The 21719-nt window shown below is 41.8% G+C and overlaps 1 protein-coding gene across 8 annotated transcripts in view; it reads right to left on the bottom strand.

Annotated features, from left to right (window-relative positions):
• Positions 1-21719, bottom strand: part of arhgap12b (Rho GTPase activating protein 12b) — a 189526-nt gene that overhangs the window by 157808 nt on the left and 9999 nt on the right. For all 8 annotated transcript variants that reach the window (XM_059971961.1, XM_059971959.1, XM_059971958.1 and 5 more), the window contains exon 2: positions 7361-8137. In XM_059971961.1, coding sequence (XP_059827944.1) covers positions 7361-8080 — 720 coding nt within the window. In that variant the 5' untranslated portion in view covers positions 8081-8137. The remainder of the gene's footprint in view (positions 1-7360; positions 8138-21719) is intronic.

Below are 21719 nucleotides of genomic sequence, written 5' to 3'. Positions count from 1 at the left end.
AGAAAAAAAGCCGTTTCGGAACTGATGCAGAAGGTTGATCTGAGCAAAAATCATTTCAAGCAATGGATTAAGTCCGGAAAACCAACGACATACGCTAGTTATATTACCGCTCAGGAAATAGTCAGGCACGGGAAGCAGTTTACAGATGGTGAATATATAAAAGAATCTTTCATTAAGATTTCAGAACATCTATTCACGGACTTTAAAAACAAGAGTGAAATTGTGCAGAAAATCAGGGATATGCCCCTCTCTGCAAAGACTGTCAAAGACAGAACCATAAAAATGGCTGAAGACATCACAAGACAGCAAATTAAAGACATCAGTTCAGCTGTGGCCTACTCGATTGCCCGTGACGAGTCTAAAGACAAAGGTGATATTGAACAAATAGCGCTGTTCTGCCGGTATGTAAACTCTGCCGGGCCACAGAAAGAACTGATTGAGTTGATACCTCTAAAAGACCAAACACGGGGGGAGGACATCTGTGAGGCTGTCTTGAATTGTTTAAGAGCCAAAGGAATAAAGACTACCCACCTGGTGTCAGTAGCTACTGATGGGGCACCGAATATGACGGGAACGCACAAGGGAATTGTGGCTTTACTGCAGAAGTCGCTGGACAGAAAGCTGCTGATTTTTCACTGCATCTTGCACCAAGAGGCACTGTGCGCTCAAACATTTCCTCCGGAATGCACAGAAGTAATGGATGTTGTCATTCAGATTGTCAATAAAATAATGGCAAAAAGTTTAAATCACCGTCAATTCCGTTAGTTACTGGACGAGCTGGAAAGCGCATATTCTGATCTCCTGCTGCACAACAAAGTCCGGTGGCTGTCCAGAGGGGAGGTGCTGAAACGCTTTGTCGCGTGTCTGGAAGAAGTGAAAACTTTCCTGGGCAGCAAAGGGCTGGAAAAGCTACACTTCATGGTAGACATGACAGCGCACCTGAACACGCTGAACACAGCTCTTCAGGGGAAAGGACGTACAGCCCTACACATGATGGAGGATGTTTTGGCATTCGAGTGCAAGTTGACAGTGCTTTCCAGAGATTGACAGAAAGGCACTTTGTCTCATTTCCCCAATTTGAGAGAGTTCAAACAAGGTCATGACATGATAAATTCGGAGTATTTACATTCTGCAATCATCGCAATGCAAACATCGTTTGGGAAACGCTTCTGTGAGTTCAGAGAGGAAAAAAAACACATTATCCTTCCCGGTCACTCCCCTAAGCATCGATTCATCTCTACTGAATACGACTGCATTGGCAGGTGTGAGTAAACCTGATCTTGAGATGGAACTGGCCGACATAGCCGACGAAGACATATGGGTGTCCAAGTTTAGATGCTTGACAGCAGACCTTGAAGATGTTGCCCGTCAGAAGGCCGTTCTTGCTCAGAATCACAAATGGAGTGATATTGAAAACCTCCTCAAACCGGACAAACTTCTGTTCGAAACATAGAATGCTATCCCCGACATTTATGTAAACATTAAAACGTATGCGCTTGGAGTCCTGTCGATCTTTGGATCCACATATGTATGTGAGCAGGTGTTCTCCAACATGAACTTTATTAAAAACAAACATCGCGCACGCCTCACAGATGACAGCTTGCGATCCTGTGTAAAGATGAAGGTGACGTCATACAGCCCTGATGTGCAGACGCTGTGCGCTGAGGTCCAGGAGCAGAAATCCAATTAACCAAGTATGATAAATATTTTAATTGCCTATTGTTTTACGTATATTCATATTTTTTCATTGTTCATTGAAATAGTCCTTTTATTTTTCAGGTTGACAGCTGGCTGACGTTATTTTTGGTTTGCTGCTGGCGGAAAATTTAAGTTCAGCGTTTTTCATAAATACAAGAAGGACTCAAATAGACATTGAGTATTTTACTTAAAAGTAACCTTCAACCCAACGTCTTTTTTTCGGAGTTCAAAATGTTTTTGTTGCATGCAGAAATGTAATTTTGTTTTCTCTGCAGGAGTTCATCAATTTCATAAATGCAACACATTATAGTTTGTTTATACATAGCATAAAGGCAAAAAAAACGTTGTATGCAGTGTTATTTCATTTTAAATGTCAAACGGGTTTTGCGGCTCCCAGTGTTTTCTTTTCTGTGGGAAACGGGTCCAAGTGGCTCTTTCAGTGGTAAAGGTTGCTGACCCCTGAAATAGATGAACGCGAAGTCCAGGTCCCGTCCCACCGCGTCCATTAACCGCTGGAACGTCTGTGCGGCATTCTTCAGGCCGAACTGCATGCGGAGGAACTCGAAAAGGCCAAACGGGGTGATGAGAGCCGTTTTGGGGACGTCGTCAGGATGCATCGGGATTTGATAGTACCCTCGGACGAGGTCTACCTTGGAGAAGATCCGTGCGCCGTGCAGGTTTGCTGCAAAGTCCTGAATGTGCGGCACAGGGTAGCGGTCCGGTGTGGTAGCCTCGTTCAGCCTGCGGTAGTCGCCGCACGGTCTCCAGCCCCCCGTCGCTTTGGGCACCATGTGCAGGGGGGAGGCCCATGGGCTGTCGGACCACCGGATGATCCCCAATTCCTCCATCCTCTGGAACTCCTCCTTCGCCAGTCGGAGCTTGTCCAGGGGAAGCCGCCGAGCGCGGGCGTGGAGGGGTGGTCCCTGGGTCGGGATGTGGTGCTGTACGCCGTGCCTGGGCATGGCCGCTGTGAACTGCGGTGCCAGAACCGATGGGAAATCCGCCAGGACCCTGGTGAAGTCGTTGTCGGACAGCGTGATGGAGCCGAGGTGAGGGGCTGGCAACTGGGCTGTACCCAGGGAGAACGTCTGAAAGGTCTCGGCGTGTACCAGTCTCTTCCTGAGCAGGTCGACCAGTAGGCTGTGAGCCCGCAAAAAATCCGCACCCAGAAGCGGTTGGGCTACGGCGGCCAGTGTGAAGTCCCACGTGAACTGGCTGGAGCCGAACTGTAGCTGCACCTGACGGGTGCCATAGGTCCTTACTGTGCTGCCATTCACGGCCCTCAGGGGGGGACCCGGAGCCCTGCTGCGGGTGTCGTAACTCGTCGGAGGTAAAACACTGATCTCAGCCCCGTATCGACCAAAAACCGGCGTCCCAACCTTCTATCCCACACATACAGGAGGCTATCCCGATGGCCAACCGCCGTAGCCATCAGCGGCGGCTGGCCCTGGCGTTTCCCGGGAACTTGCAGGGCGGGCGACAATGGCGGGCTTCTGCGCCCCACCGCTGGTGGTAGAAGCACCAGTGTTCATTGGGCCGGGGGTTGGCGGGCTCTGCGGCCGGGCCTGGACTGGTTTGCTGCCGGGAGCGTGGCTGGGAGATCTGTGCGATGGACGCCTTTTTGCTCACCTTTTTTGGCGTTCCACAGCAAGTCCGCCCGGGCTGCCACCTTCCGGGGGTCACTGAAATCCGTGTCGGACAGCAGCAGGCGTATGTCCTCGGGCAGCTGCTCCAGGAATGCCTGCTCAAACATGAGGCAGGGTGTGTGTCCGTCGGCGAGAGACAACATCTCATTCATTAAAGCCGATGGAGGTCTGTCGCCCAAGCCATCCAGGTGCAGTAAACGGTCAGCCCGCTCGCGCCATGAGAGTCCGAAAGTCCTGAGGAGCAGGGCTTTGAATTCCGTGTACTTGCCGTCTGCCGGGGGCGACTGTACAAACTCCGCGACCTGGGCCGCTGTGTCCTGGTCGAGGGAGCTCACCACGTAGTAGTAGCGGGTGTCTTCTGAGGTGATCTGGCGAACGTGGAATTGGGCTTCGGCTTGCTGGAACCATAGGTTCGGGCGCTGTATCCAGAAACCCGGCAGTTTCAACGAAACCGCATGAACAGAGGCGGCGTCGGTCATTTCTGGTCCAAAAACCGTTTGGACTGTCGGGGTCACCAATTGTAGCGGTGTGCTACACGCAGCGCTGAAATTACGACACGGAGTCGGTAACTGCAGTCGAAGGAAAAAACTTTATTCGAAATCTTCAGCCTCACTTTTAAGCCTCCCTCAACCTGCCTCCCGTGGCGCAGAGGCTCCAAAGTTCCGTGCTCGCAAACCCCCGTAGGCTATCTAATTGTGAGTCGGTTCGGATGTGCCAGGAAATGGGGTCGCCACAAGTTGGCATTTAGGAACTTCTGAACACACAAAAAAATGCTGCAGAAACTCAGCACGTCATACAGCATCCATGGAAAGGAATAAACAGTCAGCATTCAAGCAGAGACTCTTCATCAGGACTGGAAAGGAAGGGGGAAGATGCCTGAATAAGGTGCAGGTTGGGGAATAAGAGGTTGAAGTAAGAAGCTGGGCAAAGAGTCAGAGAACAGCACAGAGGGCAAGTAGTGAGAGAGGGTCTCACAGAACTCAGAGAAGATTTAAACTTCTTTTGAGTAGGTACACCTTCAAGGGACAATGCAGCGCTATCCACAGCAATACACAAAATGCTGGAGGAATTCTGCAGATCAGGCATCCCATTTTTCCATGGCCCAATTTCCTCTCCTATTAGATTCCCACTTCAGTTCTTCCACCCATCCCCTCCCAGCTCTTACTTTATCCTCTATCCCACCCTTTCCCATCACCTGGTCTAACCTATCACCTGCCAGTTTATACTCCTTCCCCTCTGCCTACTTCTTCGTCTGGCTTCTGTCCTCCATTTCCAATTCTGATGATGGATCTCAGCACAAAATATCATCTGTTTATTCCCCTCCACAGATTTTGCCTGACTTAAGTTCCTCCAGCATTTTGTGTATGTTGCTCAGGATTTCCAACATCTGCGAACCTCTTTTCTTACTACATTTTATATGACTAAATCCCTTAAATTATGGTGATTAAGCTAGTGGCAAGTCTGTGTATATTGTTCCCAGGTGCCACTTGGCAACACAATACAAGGAAAACACTTTTCACAGAGAAATGAAACAATCACAGAATACGGTGATAATGGTGAACCAGATGATCACACAGTTCAATAAAAAGCAAAATTTAGCTTAGCCACTGTAAACAAATGCAGATAACAATTTTGACATTTATATAGAATACTACACAAACAAAAACAGAACTTGACATTTTAGGAACTCAGCAGGTCATGCAGCATCTATGGAAATGAATAAATAGTCAACATTTCAGGCCAAGACCCTTCACCAGGACCAAAGGAAGGGGGAAGGTGTCAGAATAAGTGGGGGCGGGGGGGAAGAAGAGGACTAGATGGGTGTTAGGTGAAGCCAGGGGGGTGGGGAAGGGAGTTCTCTGCAAAACAACCTGCCCATAACCTTATCTAACCAATCTTATTTCAGTATTCTAGATACTGCAGCGTCAGCTCCAAAACCTGAAAATGGAAACTAATTTCAATATGTGTTCATACCTCACTCAATGCCTTAGTTTAAATTTTAAGATACTGAAGCTAAACTTCCTGGTCTTAAATAGATCCACATGATGAGCAAATTATTAGATTACAGGACTATATTCAACAAAAAATAAAGTAATTTACAAAATAAAATTAATAGACTACAAATTCTACATAATAATTTGTAGTCAAAATGTGTTACCTTCCAATTTCTAACTTACACAATTTAAAATAAATCAACACCCAAATAAATGTACTTTTAGAGTTCATTGACAATACAGCAATATTAGAATACTCTAAAGTCGTTTCTAAAGTTGATATGGCTAGGGCTACTATGGATATGTAAACAATGCATCATATCAAACACTTGCATTTAGCAAAAATTATATTTCAAAATTCCAGACAGTCTCTTTTTAATCAATCATAGGAACAAAAAAAATTATTGAGTTTGGTTCATTTGGACTATGTATTTAGTACGCATGCACACTCTCCCCGTAACGCAGATGCGCACATGAAGGGAGAGGAATTATGGTATATAAAGGTGTTGGCCCTCAGGTATTGAACAGTTTAATTGAAAGTTAAGTTGTTTAAACAAAAGAAAAATGTATCCTCGTTGTTTTGATGTTAACAGTGGCAGCACAGGATGGCTTCCAATTATAGAATCCTGACAGCATTTGATGACAGCAAGCCTTACAAAAGCTGGAAAACTGAAATTGGAAAATTGACTCGTGTTACAGAATTGGAGGAGATGAAGCAAGCCGTGGCTGTTGCATTGTCGCTTTTGGGAAGAGTGAGACAGCAATGGGAATTTTGGTGGACGACTTGAACAAGATGACATTATGAATACACTAATAAATACGCTTGACTGTTTTTTGAAGGAAGACTGACAAAATTTATAGAGACAATTCTAAAAATATGGCTGATTATTGTGTTGATTCGGAACAAAAGTACACTCGCATACGTAAATACAAATGGATCTTCCTGACGCTAATTTGGCTTTTAAATTGTTGGATTGTGCATGTCTGGACTTAAAGGACAGATAGCTAGCGTTAACTGTGTGCACAGAATTTACATTTGCATCTATGAAAATAGTACTGAAGAGAATTTTTGGAGAAAAGGATACAAAGTCAACAGTTAGGATTAGTCTGAGTCAGGACACTGCATTCTTCACTAAGCAGAAACAAGGGTATAGCAAGCTTAGGCCCCAGAAGAACCAGACAAGGGTACCACAATCTGCCACAAAACCAATAAATAAGTACAGTAGGAGATCGAAATGTGTGGTATGTCCACTGGGCAAGAAACTGTCCGAACAGAACCAAACAAGTTAGGCTAACTGAAGAAAATAACAAATCTGAAGATGTACAAGAGTGCCACGTCACATTATTTGCAAAGGAATTACTTACTAATGCAGAGATATCTGAGACTGAGGTTTTGATGATAGAATCTCTAGGATCTGCTGTTATTGATACTACATGCACACACACATTGTGTGGGCAAAAATGGATTGAAAGCTATGCAAGTGAACCAAACCAGAATCAAGTGCAGAAACTAGTGAACACAGATACACCTTTCAATAAAGCATTCCAATATGGGAGATGGAAAGATTGTACACTCCACCAAGAGTGAAAATTCTTGCAAAAATATAGCAGATGAAATGTTACGTTGAAATGCAGGTGGTACCAGTTAACATTCCATTACTCTTGAGAAAAATTTCAGTAAAGAAAGTAGCAGTAATACTGGATATGACGAATGACCAAGCAATGATGTTTTCAACAGCCGGTGTCTCTTAAGCTTACCAGATCTGGACATCAGTATGCGAACATTCTAGATAAAAACATTACTGAGAACCAATGTGAAACATTGTAAGTAAATTTGTTTAAAAAGAAAAATGTATCCTTGCTGTTTGGACATTAACAATTATCGTAACAGAAAATAACAAAAATCCATAAAAAGTGTTCAAGATTCAATTAAAAATGCTGTGGCAAAGCATTTCTCCTTGTTTAAAGAAAAAGAAAAATTACCACAAAACCATCTACTTAACAGTATAGAATTCTTCCTACCTGTAGCTGCTCTGTGGAACTACTACTGCATTCATCTCCAGATTCAGAGTCTTGATGCTTTTCTGAACTCTCTGGCGTCCATTCAGATGAATGCTCATGAACTAGTTTATCTACATCCATTGCATCAAAATCCTGTGAATGCGCCAGGATTCGGTTTGGATCAGTAATTCGTGAATACTGCGTTTCACCTTCACCATGTCCATGACTCTGGTTGCCAACTTTGACACTACTTTGGATTCCAGAATGTGAATGGACCATCACTTGAACCTGATCCTCGTTTTGTATTTGGCTGGTGTTCAGATTAGTTGTCTGGTTTTCTGATGACGTCTTAATTTGTAATTGCCCCATAGAGGACTTGAAAGCACTCATATAATCTGGTGATTTGGAGACATTTTCATTTGACACCTGCTGTAGCTTGGCATCTGCACCTAAACTAGCAGATTTGGCTTTAACAGAACTGGGTACACGTTTCACTGGTGGCATTAATGCCTTACGAGGTAGTTCTTTAACATATTGTGCTGGAAGGTAAAAGGGCTTTGAACTATCATCCTTCTTAACCTGCCACCAATCATTATTTGTCTTCTTTAATAAAATATACCTTTCACCTTCCTTTATTGAAATTGTTCTATCCTTTGCCTCATACTCATAATCATACTCCACCTCAATATACACCTGCCCTGGAACAACAGGTACATCTGGTTTTCGATCTTTCTCAGCCATTTCAAAAATGCTTAATGAAACTGGCAGTAATCCACATGATGCGATTCCAACTGTTCACTGAAGATGGAAGAAAAAATAGTAAATATTAATTACAAATTTACTTTCTTGCTCATCTTTAATATACTGAAGGTCATTATAGCATTCTGATGTTATTAATGTAATCACAAATCTATAATCACTAATAAGCTTTAGCAGTGTATTAACAATTTTAAAAAATGAATAGAATAGCACTTTAGTTCCTTCCCCAGTCAAAATTAGATCAAAATAGAAAAAGTATAGCAGTGGCTGGAATCTGATCAGTAATGCTGGAAGAACTTAGGCAAGTAGTTTATCTGTATAAAGAGAAAACAATTAACATTCCGGGTAATGGTGATGGTCATTAATCAAAACATTAACTGCTTCCTCTTCCCACAGATGCTGCTTGACTGGCTGTGCCCTTCTAGCACTTGCTTTTCTTCCAGAATTAGATCAATTCTGAATTACTGAAATCTTCAACTATTATTACTTCAAAACATTTGCAATGTAATCCTCAAGCAATGATAACACAAAGACCAAAACATTACTGAGACAGATTAAGGAAACAAAAAAAAGAATAAACTTGATAAAGCAACATTATATATATAAAAAAAGTTAGATGATACTAGCTGTCATCTTTATTCAAAAATACAAAATCAACAAAATCTTAATGGTAAAACAGATGAGAACTAAAAGCCATTGTTTCTTGAAACATACTCTTAGAACAGTAACATATTTCTAAAAGTTGGTTTTCAGATCCTGTACTAGTGAGATATCCTTAACAAGTAAATCTCAATTTAAAAAATCAAAAATACTCTTCTGAAAATGAAGCAGTTTTACTTCTTGTAATGAGTAGTCAAATCTGATTTTTTAATATAATTCACCAGAAATACTGTTTATGCCACTAACACAATTAGTTTTCAATTTTACTTATAAAGTACTCGTAACTTTTTTTTAGATTTAAGATACAAGATTAACTTCCCATTTTTGTTGGAAACAGGCCACAATTGTATCTTGAGCTGAAAGACTGGTATTGCTCACATTTAACTCCAATTGCAGTAACAATAAGATTGATTATTTAAATAAGATTATTATTTAAATATTTTCAACCACTTGTGAACAAGGATGCATGATACCTTTTGTAGCAAGTACTTAAACTGCATCGTTCTAACATCAACCAAATGGTCTGTGATTTGATTTCCAGTGTAAATTCTCTATAGACTTCTCCCAAACTGCTGTGTGACTCAACTTATAAATCTTACACATTAGGAAGAAAAAGGGGTATTTAATCACTGAAACCCCCAGTAATGTACTTTATGGCCTACAGACAAGATAGGAAGTCAAGCATCAAGTACCACAGCAATGTAAAGGCACATTCTCCCCTCCAAGACCTCCAATGCCACTTAAGGAACTACATCAGGAGGTACGATGCCTCACCAATTTGAGATCAGCTGCAGTGTCAGCAAGTACACACCATACTTTCAGTGAAAGTTGGTGGATACAAATCCATGACAATTGTTTCTAATTGCACATGCTAAATTTAGATACATTTAGAAGATGCTTGTTTTCACAACTTGAGGCAAATTCAAATTATAGTAATTAGCAAGAAAAAGTGTAAATTAAGACCGACTTTCAAAGCCTTCTGCCGTGTTAACACAGCATCCACATATCACATTTTTCACCCTCTAAACAAAATCATCTTTAACTCATACAATTTTAAAAACAATAACCAGAGAAAATAGGAGAAAGTGTGCAAAAGTACTGGGGCAAAGTAGAGATAAAAAAGATAATAATCTCTGGATTGTTACTAAAGCCATGTGCAAATTGGCACAACGTTAATTTTATTATTTTATCATTTATCATTTTATCATGATTGATCCATTTCCCTCTCAACCCCATTCTCCTGCCTTCTCCCATTGATAAATCAAGAACCTATTGATTAAATACATCCAATGACCTGGCCTCCACAGCTTCCTGTGGCAACGAATTCCAAACATTCACAACCCTCTGGTGAAAGAAATTTTCTCATCTCCAATCTAAATGGACATCCTTCTATTGTGAGCTGTGCCCTCTAGCCCTACACTCCCCCACCACAGGAAACATCCTCTCCACATCCTTTCTATCTGGGCTTTTCAACATTTGGCAGTTTCCAGTGAGATTACCCACCCCCCCCCCTCCCCATTCTTCTAAATTCCAGTGAATCAAGGGCCAGAGCCAATCATTCCTCTTATGTTAAACATTTCATTCCCGGAATCATTCTCATGAACCTCCTCTGAACCCTCTCCAAAGTCAGCACATCCTTTATTAGATAAGGGGCCCAAAACTGCTCACAATACTCCAAATGAGAGCTTGCCAGTGCCTTATAAAGCCTCAAGATTACAACCCTGCTTTTCTAAACTAGTCCTCTTCAAATGAATGCTGACATTGTATTTACCTTCCTCACCACCAACTCAACCTGCAAATTAATCATTCATAGAATCCTGCAAATGCACTGCCAAGTCCTTTTGCACCTCAGATTTTTATTAATTTCCCCTGTTTAGAAAATAGTCTGTGCTTTTATTCCTTCTACCAAAGTGCATAACCATACACTTCACAATACTGCAGTCAATTTCATTAACACAAGTCTGCAGATGTTGGAGATTCAAAGCAACACACACAAAATGCTGGAGGAACATCTGTGTCAGGCAACATCTATGGAAATGAATAAGCTGCCGACATTTTGGGCTGAGATACTTCTTCAGGACTGGGCAGGAAGGGGGTGGGTGAAGGAGGCCAGCTGGAAGGTGATAGGTGAAGCATGAAGCCAGGTTGGTGGGTAAGATAAACGGCTGGAGAGGAATCTGATAGGAGAGGAGAGTGGACCATGGGAGATAAGGAAAGAGGAGGGGACACAAGGGCAATTCATAGGCTGGTGAGTACAGGTAAAAGTCCAGAGTGGGAACAGAGGGAGAGGGTAGGGAGACAGAAATCAATATGCATGCCATCAGTTTGGAGGCTACACAGATGGAATACAAAATGTTGCTCCTCCACCCTCAGGATGGCCTCATCTTGGCACAAGAGTAGGCCATGTACTGACCTGTCAGAACAGGAATCAGGATTAAAATCATTGGCCACCAAGAAGTTCTACTTTTGGTGGAGGAAATAAAAGTGCTCAACAAAGTACAACGGGTCTCACCAATGTTCAGGCAGCTGCATCAGGAGCACCAGACACATTAGACAATGCCAGGAGATTCGCAGGTGAAGTGTTGCCTCACCTGAAAGGACCGTCTGGGGCACTGAATAGAAGTGACAGAGGAGGTGCATGGCAAAAGTAGAACTTGGGTCGTTTGCAGGGATAATTGTTGGGAGGGATAAATGGACAAAGGAATCGTAGAGGGAGAGATCCCTGAAGGAAAGGGGTGGGGGGCTGGGAAGAAGTAACGATATGTTTAGTGATAGGATCTCTTTGGAGACTGCAGAAGTTGTGGAGAATGACGTGTTGAATACAGAGGTTGATGGGATAATAGACAAGGATAAGAAGAGCTCTTTCACTGTTAAGGGAGTGGGAAGATAGGGTGAGCATGGATGTTTAGAAAATGGAGGAGATGTGGGTGAGGACAGCATCAATAGTGTAGGGAGGGAAACCCCATTCTTTGAATGTCTTATGTCCTGGGAACAGATGCGGTGGGGGCGATTAGCAGCTTCTTTGTCCATTCTTCTAATTTGTCCAGGTCCTTCTGCAGCCACCCTGCTTCCTCAACACTACCTATACCTCCACCTATCTTCATACTGTCCACAAACTTAACCACAAAGCCATCACCTAAGTCACTGACATACAACGTAAAAAGCAGTCCCAACACCGATCCCTGTGGAACATGACTAGTCACCCACCGGAAGCCAACCAGAAAAGGCACTCTTTAAGAATAAAGAGAGCCTCCTGCTCAGCCAATGCTCTAGCTATGCTAGTATCTTTCCTGTAATTCAATGAGCTGTTAGCTTGTTAAAACCATGAGATATAGGAGCAGAATTAGGCTACTTCGCCCAACAAGTTTGCTCTATCTTATCGTGACTGATCAAATTTTCCTCTCAGCCCTAAACTCCTGCCTTCTCCCTGTAGCCTTTTATGCTCTGACCAATCAAAAATCTATCAACTGCTGACTTAAATATACATAAAGACTAGGCCTCCACAGCTGCCTGTAGCAAAGAATTCCTCAGACTCATCATTCTCTGACTAAAGAAATTCCTCATCTCCATTCTAAAAGAATGCATATTTTGAAGCTATGTCATCTGGTCTTAGACTCTCCCACCATAGCAAACATCCTTTCCACATCTACTTTATCAAGGCCTTTCACCATCCAATAGGTTTCAATAAGGTCACCCCTCATTTTTCTCAATTCTGGTGAATACAGACCCAGACCCATCAAACACTCTTCAAATGATAAGCCAATCATTTTTGTGAACCTCCTTTGAACGCTCTCCAGTTTCAGCACATCCTTTCTAAGAGAAGTGACCCAAAAATGGCTCACAATATTCCAACTGAGGCCTCAGCAATACTTCAAAGTTTCAACATTACATCCTTGCTTTTACATTCTCGTCCTCTTGAAATAAATATTAACTCTTTCTCATCACAGACTCAGCCTCCAAGTTAACCTTTAGAGAATCCTGCACAAGGATCCCCAAGTACCTTTGCATCCCAGTTTTTTTTGTATTTTCTCTCCATTTAGAAAATAGTCAACCTTTTCATTTCTTCTACCAAAGTGCATCACCATACACTTCCTGACACGCATTCCATCTGCCATTTATTTTCTCATCCTCATTTGTCCAAGTCCTTCTGAAGCCTCTCTACTTCCTCAAAACCATCGGCCCTTCCACCTATCTTCATATCTGTGAACTTTACAACAAAGCCATCAAATTCAATCATCCAAATCAATGACATATAATGTAAAAAGAATCAGTCCCAACAGACCCCTGTGAAACACCACTAGTTACTGACAGCCAACCAGAAAAGGCTCACTTTATTCCTGCTCTTTGCTTCCTTCCAATAAGCCACTGCTTTATCCATGCTAGAATATTTCCTGTAATACTATGGGCTCATGGCTTGTTAAGAAGCCTCATATCAAAGGCCTTCTGAAAATCCAAGTACAGAACATCAATCAATTCCTTGTCTAGCCTGCTTGTTATTTCTTTAAAGAGTTCCAACAGATTTGTTAGCAAGATTTTCCCTTGGAAACCATGCTGACTACGGCCTATTTTATCATGTGCCTCCAAGTACCCCGAGGCCTCATTCATAGTAATTTTATTTTAAAAATTGTATAAAAATTGAAGACTTTGCAAATTACAATCTATGCAGTTCCAGCTCCAACTCCTTAACGTGGTTTGTTAGAAACTGCGCTGGATGCACAGTTGAAGTTGTCAGGGACACATCTTCCCAAACACTAAGGTAAGTCTAACTGGCCTACAGTTTTCCTTTCATCTGCCTCTCTCCCTACTCAAAGAGTGGAGTGACTTGCAATTTTCCAGACTTCCGGAACCATTCCAGAATCAAGTGATTCTTGAAATATCATCATCAATGCCTCCACAATAGTTTTAGTCACCTCCTTCAAAACTCTGGGTGTACAACTTCTGGTCTAGGTGACTTATCTACCTTTGGCAACACGAGTGAATCTGCAGATGCTGGAAATAAATAAAAAACACAAAATGCTGGCAGAACTCAGCAGGCCAGACAACATTTTCTGCCAGCATTTTGTGTTTTTTTTATCTACCTTTGGACCTTTTTAGTTTCCCAAAAACCTTCTCTCTAATCATGGTAACTTCACACACTTCACAACCCCTGACACCTGGAGATTCCACCATACTGATAGTGTCTTCCACAATGAAGATTGATGCAAAATATTTATTCAGCTTGTCATCATTTTACTGTCCCCCATTACTAACTCTCCAGCATAGTTTAAAAGTGGTCCAATACCCACTCTCACATTGTTTACACTTCATGTATCCGAAGAAACTGTTTGTATCCTCTTCATTATTGGCTTTCACATTACTTTCATATTCCATCTTTATCTTTTTAAATTACTTTTTAGTTGCCTTCTGTTGGGCTTTAAAAGCTTCCCAATCCTCTAACGTCCCACTAGTTTTGCTCTGTTATATACCTTCTCTTTGGCTTTTATTTGGTTTTACCTTCTTTTGTTAGCCATAATTGTATCATCTTTCCTTTAGAATACTCTTCCTCTTTAGGATGTATATATCCTGTGCCTTCCGAATTGCTTCCAGAAATCCTAGCCATTGCTGCTCTGCCGTCATCCCTGCCAGTTTTCTTTTCCAATCAATTCTGGCCAACTCCTCTCTCATGCCCCTGTAATTCCCTTTGCTCCACTGTAATATTGATATATCTGACCTTAGCTTCTCCTTTTCATATTTAAGGGTCAATTTGATCATATTATGATCACTTTCCTCAAAAGGATCTTTTTTTCTCAGCAATATTTTTTTATTGGTTTTTAAATCAAGAAAGCATAGTACAAAGGAAGTTCGTGCAGTACATAACAAATGTAACAAATTTAAATCTATGAAAGAGATGCATCTATAGTACAATCATGCTTTGGTTTCCTCCCTGCTCTGACCTACCCCTCCCAATTCCCATCTCCAAGCCACCATTGCATTAGCAAAAAGGGTTAATCAGAACCTTTATCCCCACAGAGCTGCATTGGTACAGAGAAGGTGTATTTTCCTAACACATAAACTGTTGTATGTTTACACATCTGAGTTCGTAGAATTTTACCGGAGAATGCTGAAAGTCAGGAAGTTATGTGCAGAGGAAAGGAAGAAGGGATGAACCTTTAATTTGGCTGGGAATTCTGAAAATATTCAAGAAAGGGTCCCCACACCTTTTGGAACTTTATATCTGAATTCAGAGTTGAATAATGGATCTTCTCAAAGTATAGACAGGACATAATGTCCTGAAGCCACTGAGCATGGGTGGGCGGGGCAGCATCCCTCCACCTGAGCAAGACTGCATATAACAGTAAAAAATTTAAATCTTGCTCCCAACCAGTTTTAATTTTGTCAAGGGGAGCTCGCCACAGAACCACTAGGTTGTCACAAATAGTAGATATTAGACCTTTACGCAATGGATTCATGCAGAGAAGCATATCAACTTTTGTGTCAGGTGCCTCAGGAAAGTTTGATAACAAAAGGCTGATAAAATGTCTAATTTGCAAATATCTGAAGAAATGAGTGTTGGGCAAGTTAAACTTTTCAGACAATTGTTCAAATTATGCAAAGCAGTTGTCTATAAAAAGATCTTTAAAGCACCTGATCCCCTTTCTATATCAGTCTTGAAATGTTGGATCATGCACAGAAGGCTGGAAGAAGTGATTATGTAGAATAGGACTTGAAAGAAGAAGACACAGAGACCACTATACTTTCTGAACTGAACCCATACTCTCAGGGTTTGCCTGATCACAGGATTAGCAATTGGTTTAGGCATAAGAAAAGGGAGTGCATATCCAATAAGTGCAGAAACAAAGAAATTCTTAATAGAGTTCAGCTCCATTGCCACCCATATTGGGCAGTCAGATTGGTTGTGGAAATGAGACCAAAAGATGAGATAGCGTATGTTAGCTGCCCAGTAATATAAGCGGAAATTGGGCAGAGCCATGTCCCCAATACTTTTAGATTTTTGAAGATGGACTTTATGCAGTCGGGGACGCTTGCCCTATATGACTGAGTCTAGCGAGTCAAAGACGACTTCAGGAATGAAAATTGGTATGAATTGAAAAAGGTATAAGAATTTAGGAAGTATGTTCATTTTGACAACATTAATTCGGCCCATCAGGGACATGGACGGGGTGACCACTGTGCTAGGCTCTGTTTTGTATGATTTAACATATTAGTGAAATTTTCTCCAAAAAGACACTTATAAATTAGTCATTAATTTCCACAGTAAATGTTGAGTGTTGAAATTGATATTTCCCCAGTATTTTACAATCCCAACCTCTACACAAAAAAAACCCTACAAATAAAAAATCTTCCTTCTGGTCACAACCAAGCAAGTCTCCATTATTTAAAGAACATACTAAACTTATACTGCATATTATTTCCAGCTCAATGCTGAGCCTCTGGGAACCATATCCTTAAATAAAAATCAATTCAATGTTATGACTGAGAATTAGTTTGAGGATAAAATGTTGAAATAATTTAAAACTTGCCCTCAATCATAGCAAAGGGTTATTTATTCCGTGTTATTTATTTTTATGATGCTGTTCATAGAGATACATGGGAATAGTACACAGAGCTAGGGAATATCAGTTCAATTCTGTGGGAGAAGGCAAGAGCGATGACTCTTGTTCATTAAAATTAAAACTATGGCACCCATTCCAAATAACCACAATGACTCAAATGTATACAGGCATGTTTGAATATGCATAGCCAACATAAGTAGTGTTAAGAAATAGTCATACGAAAAGTATTTACATAAAATAGCATTTACACACCTAGTATTAAAATTACTCATAAATAATACTGATATCATCAAACAAGGTTTCCAACCAAGTAATGCTGGTGTAATAATAATTATACTAACCCTATCTGCACAAGAGCCATATCCCTCCAATCCCTGCATAATCATGTAAGGCCAAGAACAGTTCTCGAAAGTGTCAAGTTGCCAATCAAATTAACTAGGCTCTACAGGGCTGAATTGGCACAGTACAGCTAGAAATATACAACACACAATTTTTAGCAAACAAAATGTCAGAACCCATAAAGGAAAGGAATTGTCACTACCATCCACAAACAGGGGGGGGGGGTGAAATCACTGCGTACTTATCCCTGAACACATTAAGTCTGCCTACTTATTAATCCAGATCAGATTTTTTTTTCGGTCAGCAGAAAGACCTCCACCAGTCTTGTGAAATTCAGCAGTAAGATTACCATGTATAAGAAAAGGGAGCAGGCTCCTGCCTAGTTATCTTATACCACAAGAATTTTTATTTATATATATCTCTCACCAATAACTAATATCAACTGAATGTGACTGTCATCAGCTGATCAATCAAGAATTAGTCAACACAAATTTGTCTCCTCTATCATGCTTATCGTTTGAGTACAGTTTTCTCAAATTTGTCAAGGAGTACTTGTTTATAAAGGAGTTGTTAAACTGAGGCATCAAAGACACTCAGTTAAATGCCTCCTTGCATACAGAGAACATCACCATCTAATTACTCACTGTTGGCCACAGATTGATATATACTTGCAACTCGTTCAAACTTGCCTTGTGGTTGAGGGGTGGGTGCGACACTGAAAGCAAGGCTGTGTCCTTCAGCAACTGCTCCAGCTGATCTTTTCTGCTCTTCATCATGAGGTTCATTTACCAAAAGACAAGTGGTTCAGAGGAACTGCAGCATTCCCTCATGATTATGGAAAAGAACCTGATCAGATACGAGGGACTATCAGTACTACTGACCTAAAGCAAACATCTGAGACCTTGGAGTTCAAAAAATGGATCAGGTTTATCATAAAATTCCAGTTTAAAAGGGTGGGTGGAAGAAGAACTGCATCCTTATTCTGATGTCTACCTTTATGTATGGCTCCATCAAGCCATGTGTGCAAGCACTATGAGGTGCCATCTTTTATTTTTTTTAATTTGTTTCATTGGGCCATGCCAAACCACTGGCAGAATACTTTAGACAGTAGAACAATTTAGATCACAAAAATTAGACAATGTCAGTCTTCCAGGAAAAGATGACAAAATCTACTAGGGGGATTGCTCCAGCAGTCTGTAAATTTTATCACTGAAACCTGTGAACAAGTACTAAGACCTTACTTAGCAGGTAGTGAGAAGATCCATTTGTCAGATTTCTTTAATGTACGGTCAGAGTATCAACAACAGTCCACTCCTCTCCCTTCATGGCTACACTCTAAGCAAGATCCTCATCCATTTCCTCCTCATTGGGAATTTTTCCAGAAAGGTCTGGGAAAAGATGCAGGTTATTTATTAAGGTTCAGTTCACATAGATGTATAAACTGTTCCCAGGGACATTAAGGTTACCTCTCCTGTTGTCAGAAAACTATCAGTGTAATGAAAAATGCCTCCTGGTCTAAGGTGTTGGCTAAGGACAAATGCTGAAAACTGACACATTCCAAGGTCTTCAAAAATCTGTTGCGGGATACACTGCAACCACAGAAAAGGCTCTTTGAAGGAAGGACACAACTTAAGGCTCTTCTACCATTAGACACCGACAGGCTGATATTGATCACAAAAATCCATGACCTGGAGTTATACTGTTTTTTCTCTTCCCCCAGTGGTGGAACCTGCTCTCAGGGTCTCATGACCAGCTGCTATTCAATATCCCAAGGACACAGCCTAGGAGACGAGTGTGCCTTCAGGGTTCTGAGGTTTCATGCCTTGGGGACAGACTCAAACTAAACCAGTGCCACCAACTGAAGCATCAAAGCAGAGAACAGAACATCAGGAACTGCCGATCAGCTGTTGGAGGCTGTGTACTCAATGAGTCGCACTCCCTCTCTCGTTGGTGGGGTGAGAGATTGTTGCTGATTCTCAAGTCACAGAACTCAGGGGATAAAAGCAGCACAACAGACTTCTAACACCATAAATCAGGAAGTTGTTTTGCAACGTTTTCTCTCTCGCTGTGAAAGACGACATTGCTTTTCCCCTTTATTAGGAAGGGAGGGAGTCTGGCATGTCGAATTGTTGGGTGAACGATTAGTTTATGTTGTATTGCAAATCATCGTAATTTTTGGGGGCCTCACTGTTGCATGCCTTGTGAGTGGACAGTGCTCATGCCTTTTTGCAAAAGTGCGGCGGTGGGGGGAGGGTCGTTGTTTTGTGTGGGAGGGGCATGGAGGGGTTGGGGCTCTAACATTTTAACTGTCATTCATTCTTTAGGGCACTTCTGTTTTTGTGGATGTCTGTGAAGATTTTTTTTAAAAATCACGATGTATATTGTATACGTTTCTCTGATATTAAATGGAATGACTGAATATTCAATCCTGAAGCACTATGTGGGAAGAGAGCCAGCCAATGAAGTATTAACTCTGACAAAACTTCACAGGGGACTTCTTTGTACAACAGTCAAAAGTTCAAAGTAAATTTATCATCAAAGTACATATATGTCATTATATACAACTCTAGGATTCCTTTTCTTGTTGCCATACACTGCAAATTCAATAACCATAATAAAATCAAGGAAAGACCATACCAACATGGTCAGCAGCCAATGTGCAAAACACAACAAACTGTACAAACACAAATAGAGAAAATATAAATAATTAAGCAATAGATATTGAGAACAGGAGATAAAGAGTCCTTGAAAGCGAGTCCATGTGTTGTGGGAACAGTTCAGTGATGGAGCAAATGAAGTTAAATGAAGTTAACCCCTCTGGTTCAAGAGACTGATGGTTGAGGGGGTAATAACCATTCCTGAACCTTGGTGTGAATCCTAAAGCTCCTGAACCTTCTTCCTGATGGCAGCAGCATGACCTGGGTAGTGGGCGCTGCTTGGTGGATGCTAATTTCCTACAACAATGTTTCATGTAGATGTGCTCAATGGTGGGGAAGACTTTACCCATGATGGAAGGGTCATATCCACTATGTTTTATAGGATTTTCTATTCATGAGCATCGGTGATGCAGCCAGTCAATATACTCTCCATCACACATTTTTATAGATGTCTGTTATTTTTTTAGATTTGGCATGCCATCTTTGCAAACTAAGGAAGCAGATGAGCTGCCATGCTTTCTTCATAATTGCATTTAAGTGCTGGACCCAGCACAGGTGCTCTGAAATGATAAGACTGAGGAAATTAAAGTTGCTGACACTCTCCACTCTCCACCTCTGGTCTGGCTCATGGACCTCTGGTTTCCTCCTCCTGAAGTCAATAATCAGCTCATTGGTTTTGCTGATATTCAGTAAAAAGTTGTTGTAATGGCACCACTTAGCCAGATTTTCTATCTCCCTCCTATATACTCATCTGTCACTTAAATTTCACTTATGACAACTGTGTCATCAGCAAACTTAAATATGGTATTGGAGCTATGCTTAGCCACACAGTCATAAATGTAAAGCAAGTAGAGCAGGGGGCTAAGCACACAGTCTTATGGTGCACCTGTGCTGATGAAGATCGTGGAGAAGATGTTGTTGCCAATCCGAACTGACCAGGGTCTGCAAGTGAGGAATTTGAGGATCTATATGTACAAGGAGTTATTGAGACCAAGGTCTTGAAGCTAATTCATTAGTCTTGTGAGGATGACAGTATTTCATGGTGAGCTATAGTCTTTAAAAAGCATCCTGATCTATGCACCTTTGCTGTCCAAATGTCCTGGGTTGAGCGAAGAGCCAATGAAACAATATTTGCTGTGAACCTGTGGTGCCGGTAGGCAAACTGGACTAGATCCAAGTCACTTTTCAGGCAGGAGTTAATATTTTTCATCACCAACCTCTCAAAACACTAAATCATTATGGATGCAAATGCTATTGGATGGTCATTATTGAAGGTTACCACATTCTTCTTAGGCACTAGTATAACTGAAACCTGCTTGAAGCAGGTGGAGAACTCAAACTGCCAAAGTGAGAGGTTAAAAATCTTAGTGAACACTTCAGCCAAATGATCAGCACAGGTCTTTAGTACACCGCCGGGTACCCATCTGAGCAGGAAGCTTTCCTTGGGTTCACCCTCCTGAAGGATACTCTCACGTTGGCCCCAGAGACTGAATAACTGGGACTGAATCAGGGGCAGTGGGAGTTAATGATGATTCCACCCTGTTTTGACAATCAAAGCAAGCATAGAAGGCATTGAGACAATCTGGAAGTGAATTTGCTTGAATTCACTTAGTAAGAGGTGACAGCATTTAAGCTCTGCCATAGCTGTTGAGCATCCTTGTTGATCCAAGATGTGTCTGGAATCTATTCTATATACAATCTGCAATCTATTTACAGTCAAATACTACCTTAACATCAAAAGCAGTTAGGTGCATGCAAATAACATGCTGAAAATACTGGAGGAACTCAGCAGGCCAGGCAGATCTATGGAAAACAGTACAGTTGAAGTTTCAGGCTGAGACTCTTCAGCAGGACTGGAGAAAAAATGAGATTTAAAAGGTGGGGCAGGGGAGAGAAACTTGGCTGGAGAAGGGGGAATCCAATAGAAGTGGACAGAAGGCCAAAGAAAGAAAGCAGGGAGGAGCACCAGAGGAAGGTGATGGGCAAGCAAAGAGATAGATGGGGGGGGCGGGGAAGGGGATGGGGAAAGGTAAGGGTAAGGGAATTACTGGAAGTTCGAGAAATCAATGCTCATGCCATCAGGTTGGAGGCTACCCAGACAGAATGTAAGGTATTGTTCTTCCAACCTGAACGTGGCCTCATCGTGACAGTAAAAGAGGCCATGGATTGGTGGTAGGATCTGCTGGAGATATGCTAATATGATAGACACAGTGGCTGGTGGGGTGATAGGTGAGGACAAGTGGAACCCTATCCCTGGTCGGATGGCACCACCAAGCACATCTTACCCTCACCCACTATTTCCTTCCTTCCACAGGGATCACTCCCTATGTGACTCCCTTGTCCATTCATCCCTCCCCAGTGATCTCCCTCCTGGCACTTATCCTTGTGTAATGCGCTGTAAGGTTTCTTGCT

The sequence above is a fragment of the Hypanus sabinus genome, chromosome 6, assembly GCF_030144855.1.
Source record: "Hypanus sabinus isolate sHypSab1 chromosome 6, sHypSab1.hap1, whole genome shotgun sequence".
NCBI classification, from domain to species: Eukaryota; Metazoa; Chordata; class Chondrichthyes; order Myliobatiformes; family Dasyatidae; genus Hypanus; species Hypanus sabinus.
This window is presented reverse-complemented; position numbering and strand designations above follow the sequence as displayed.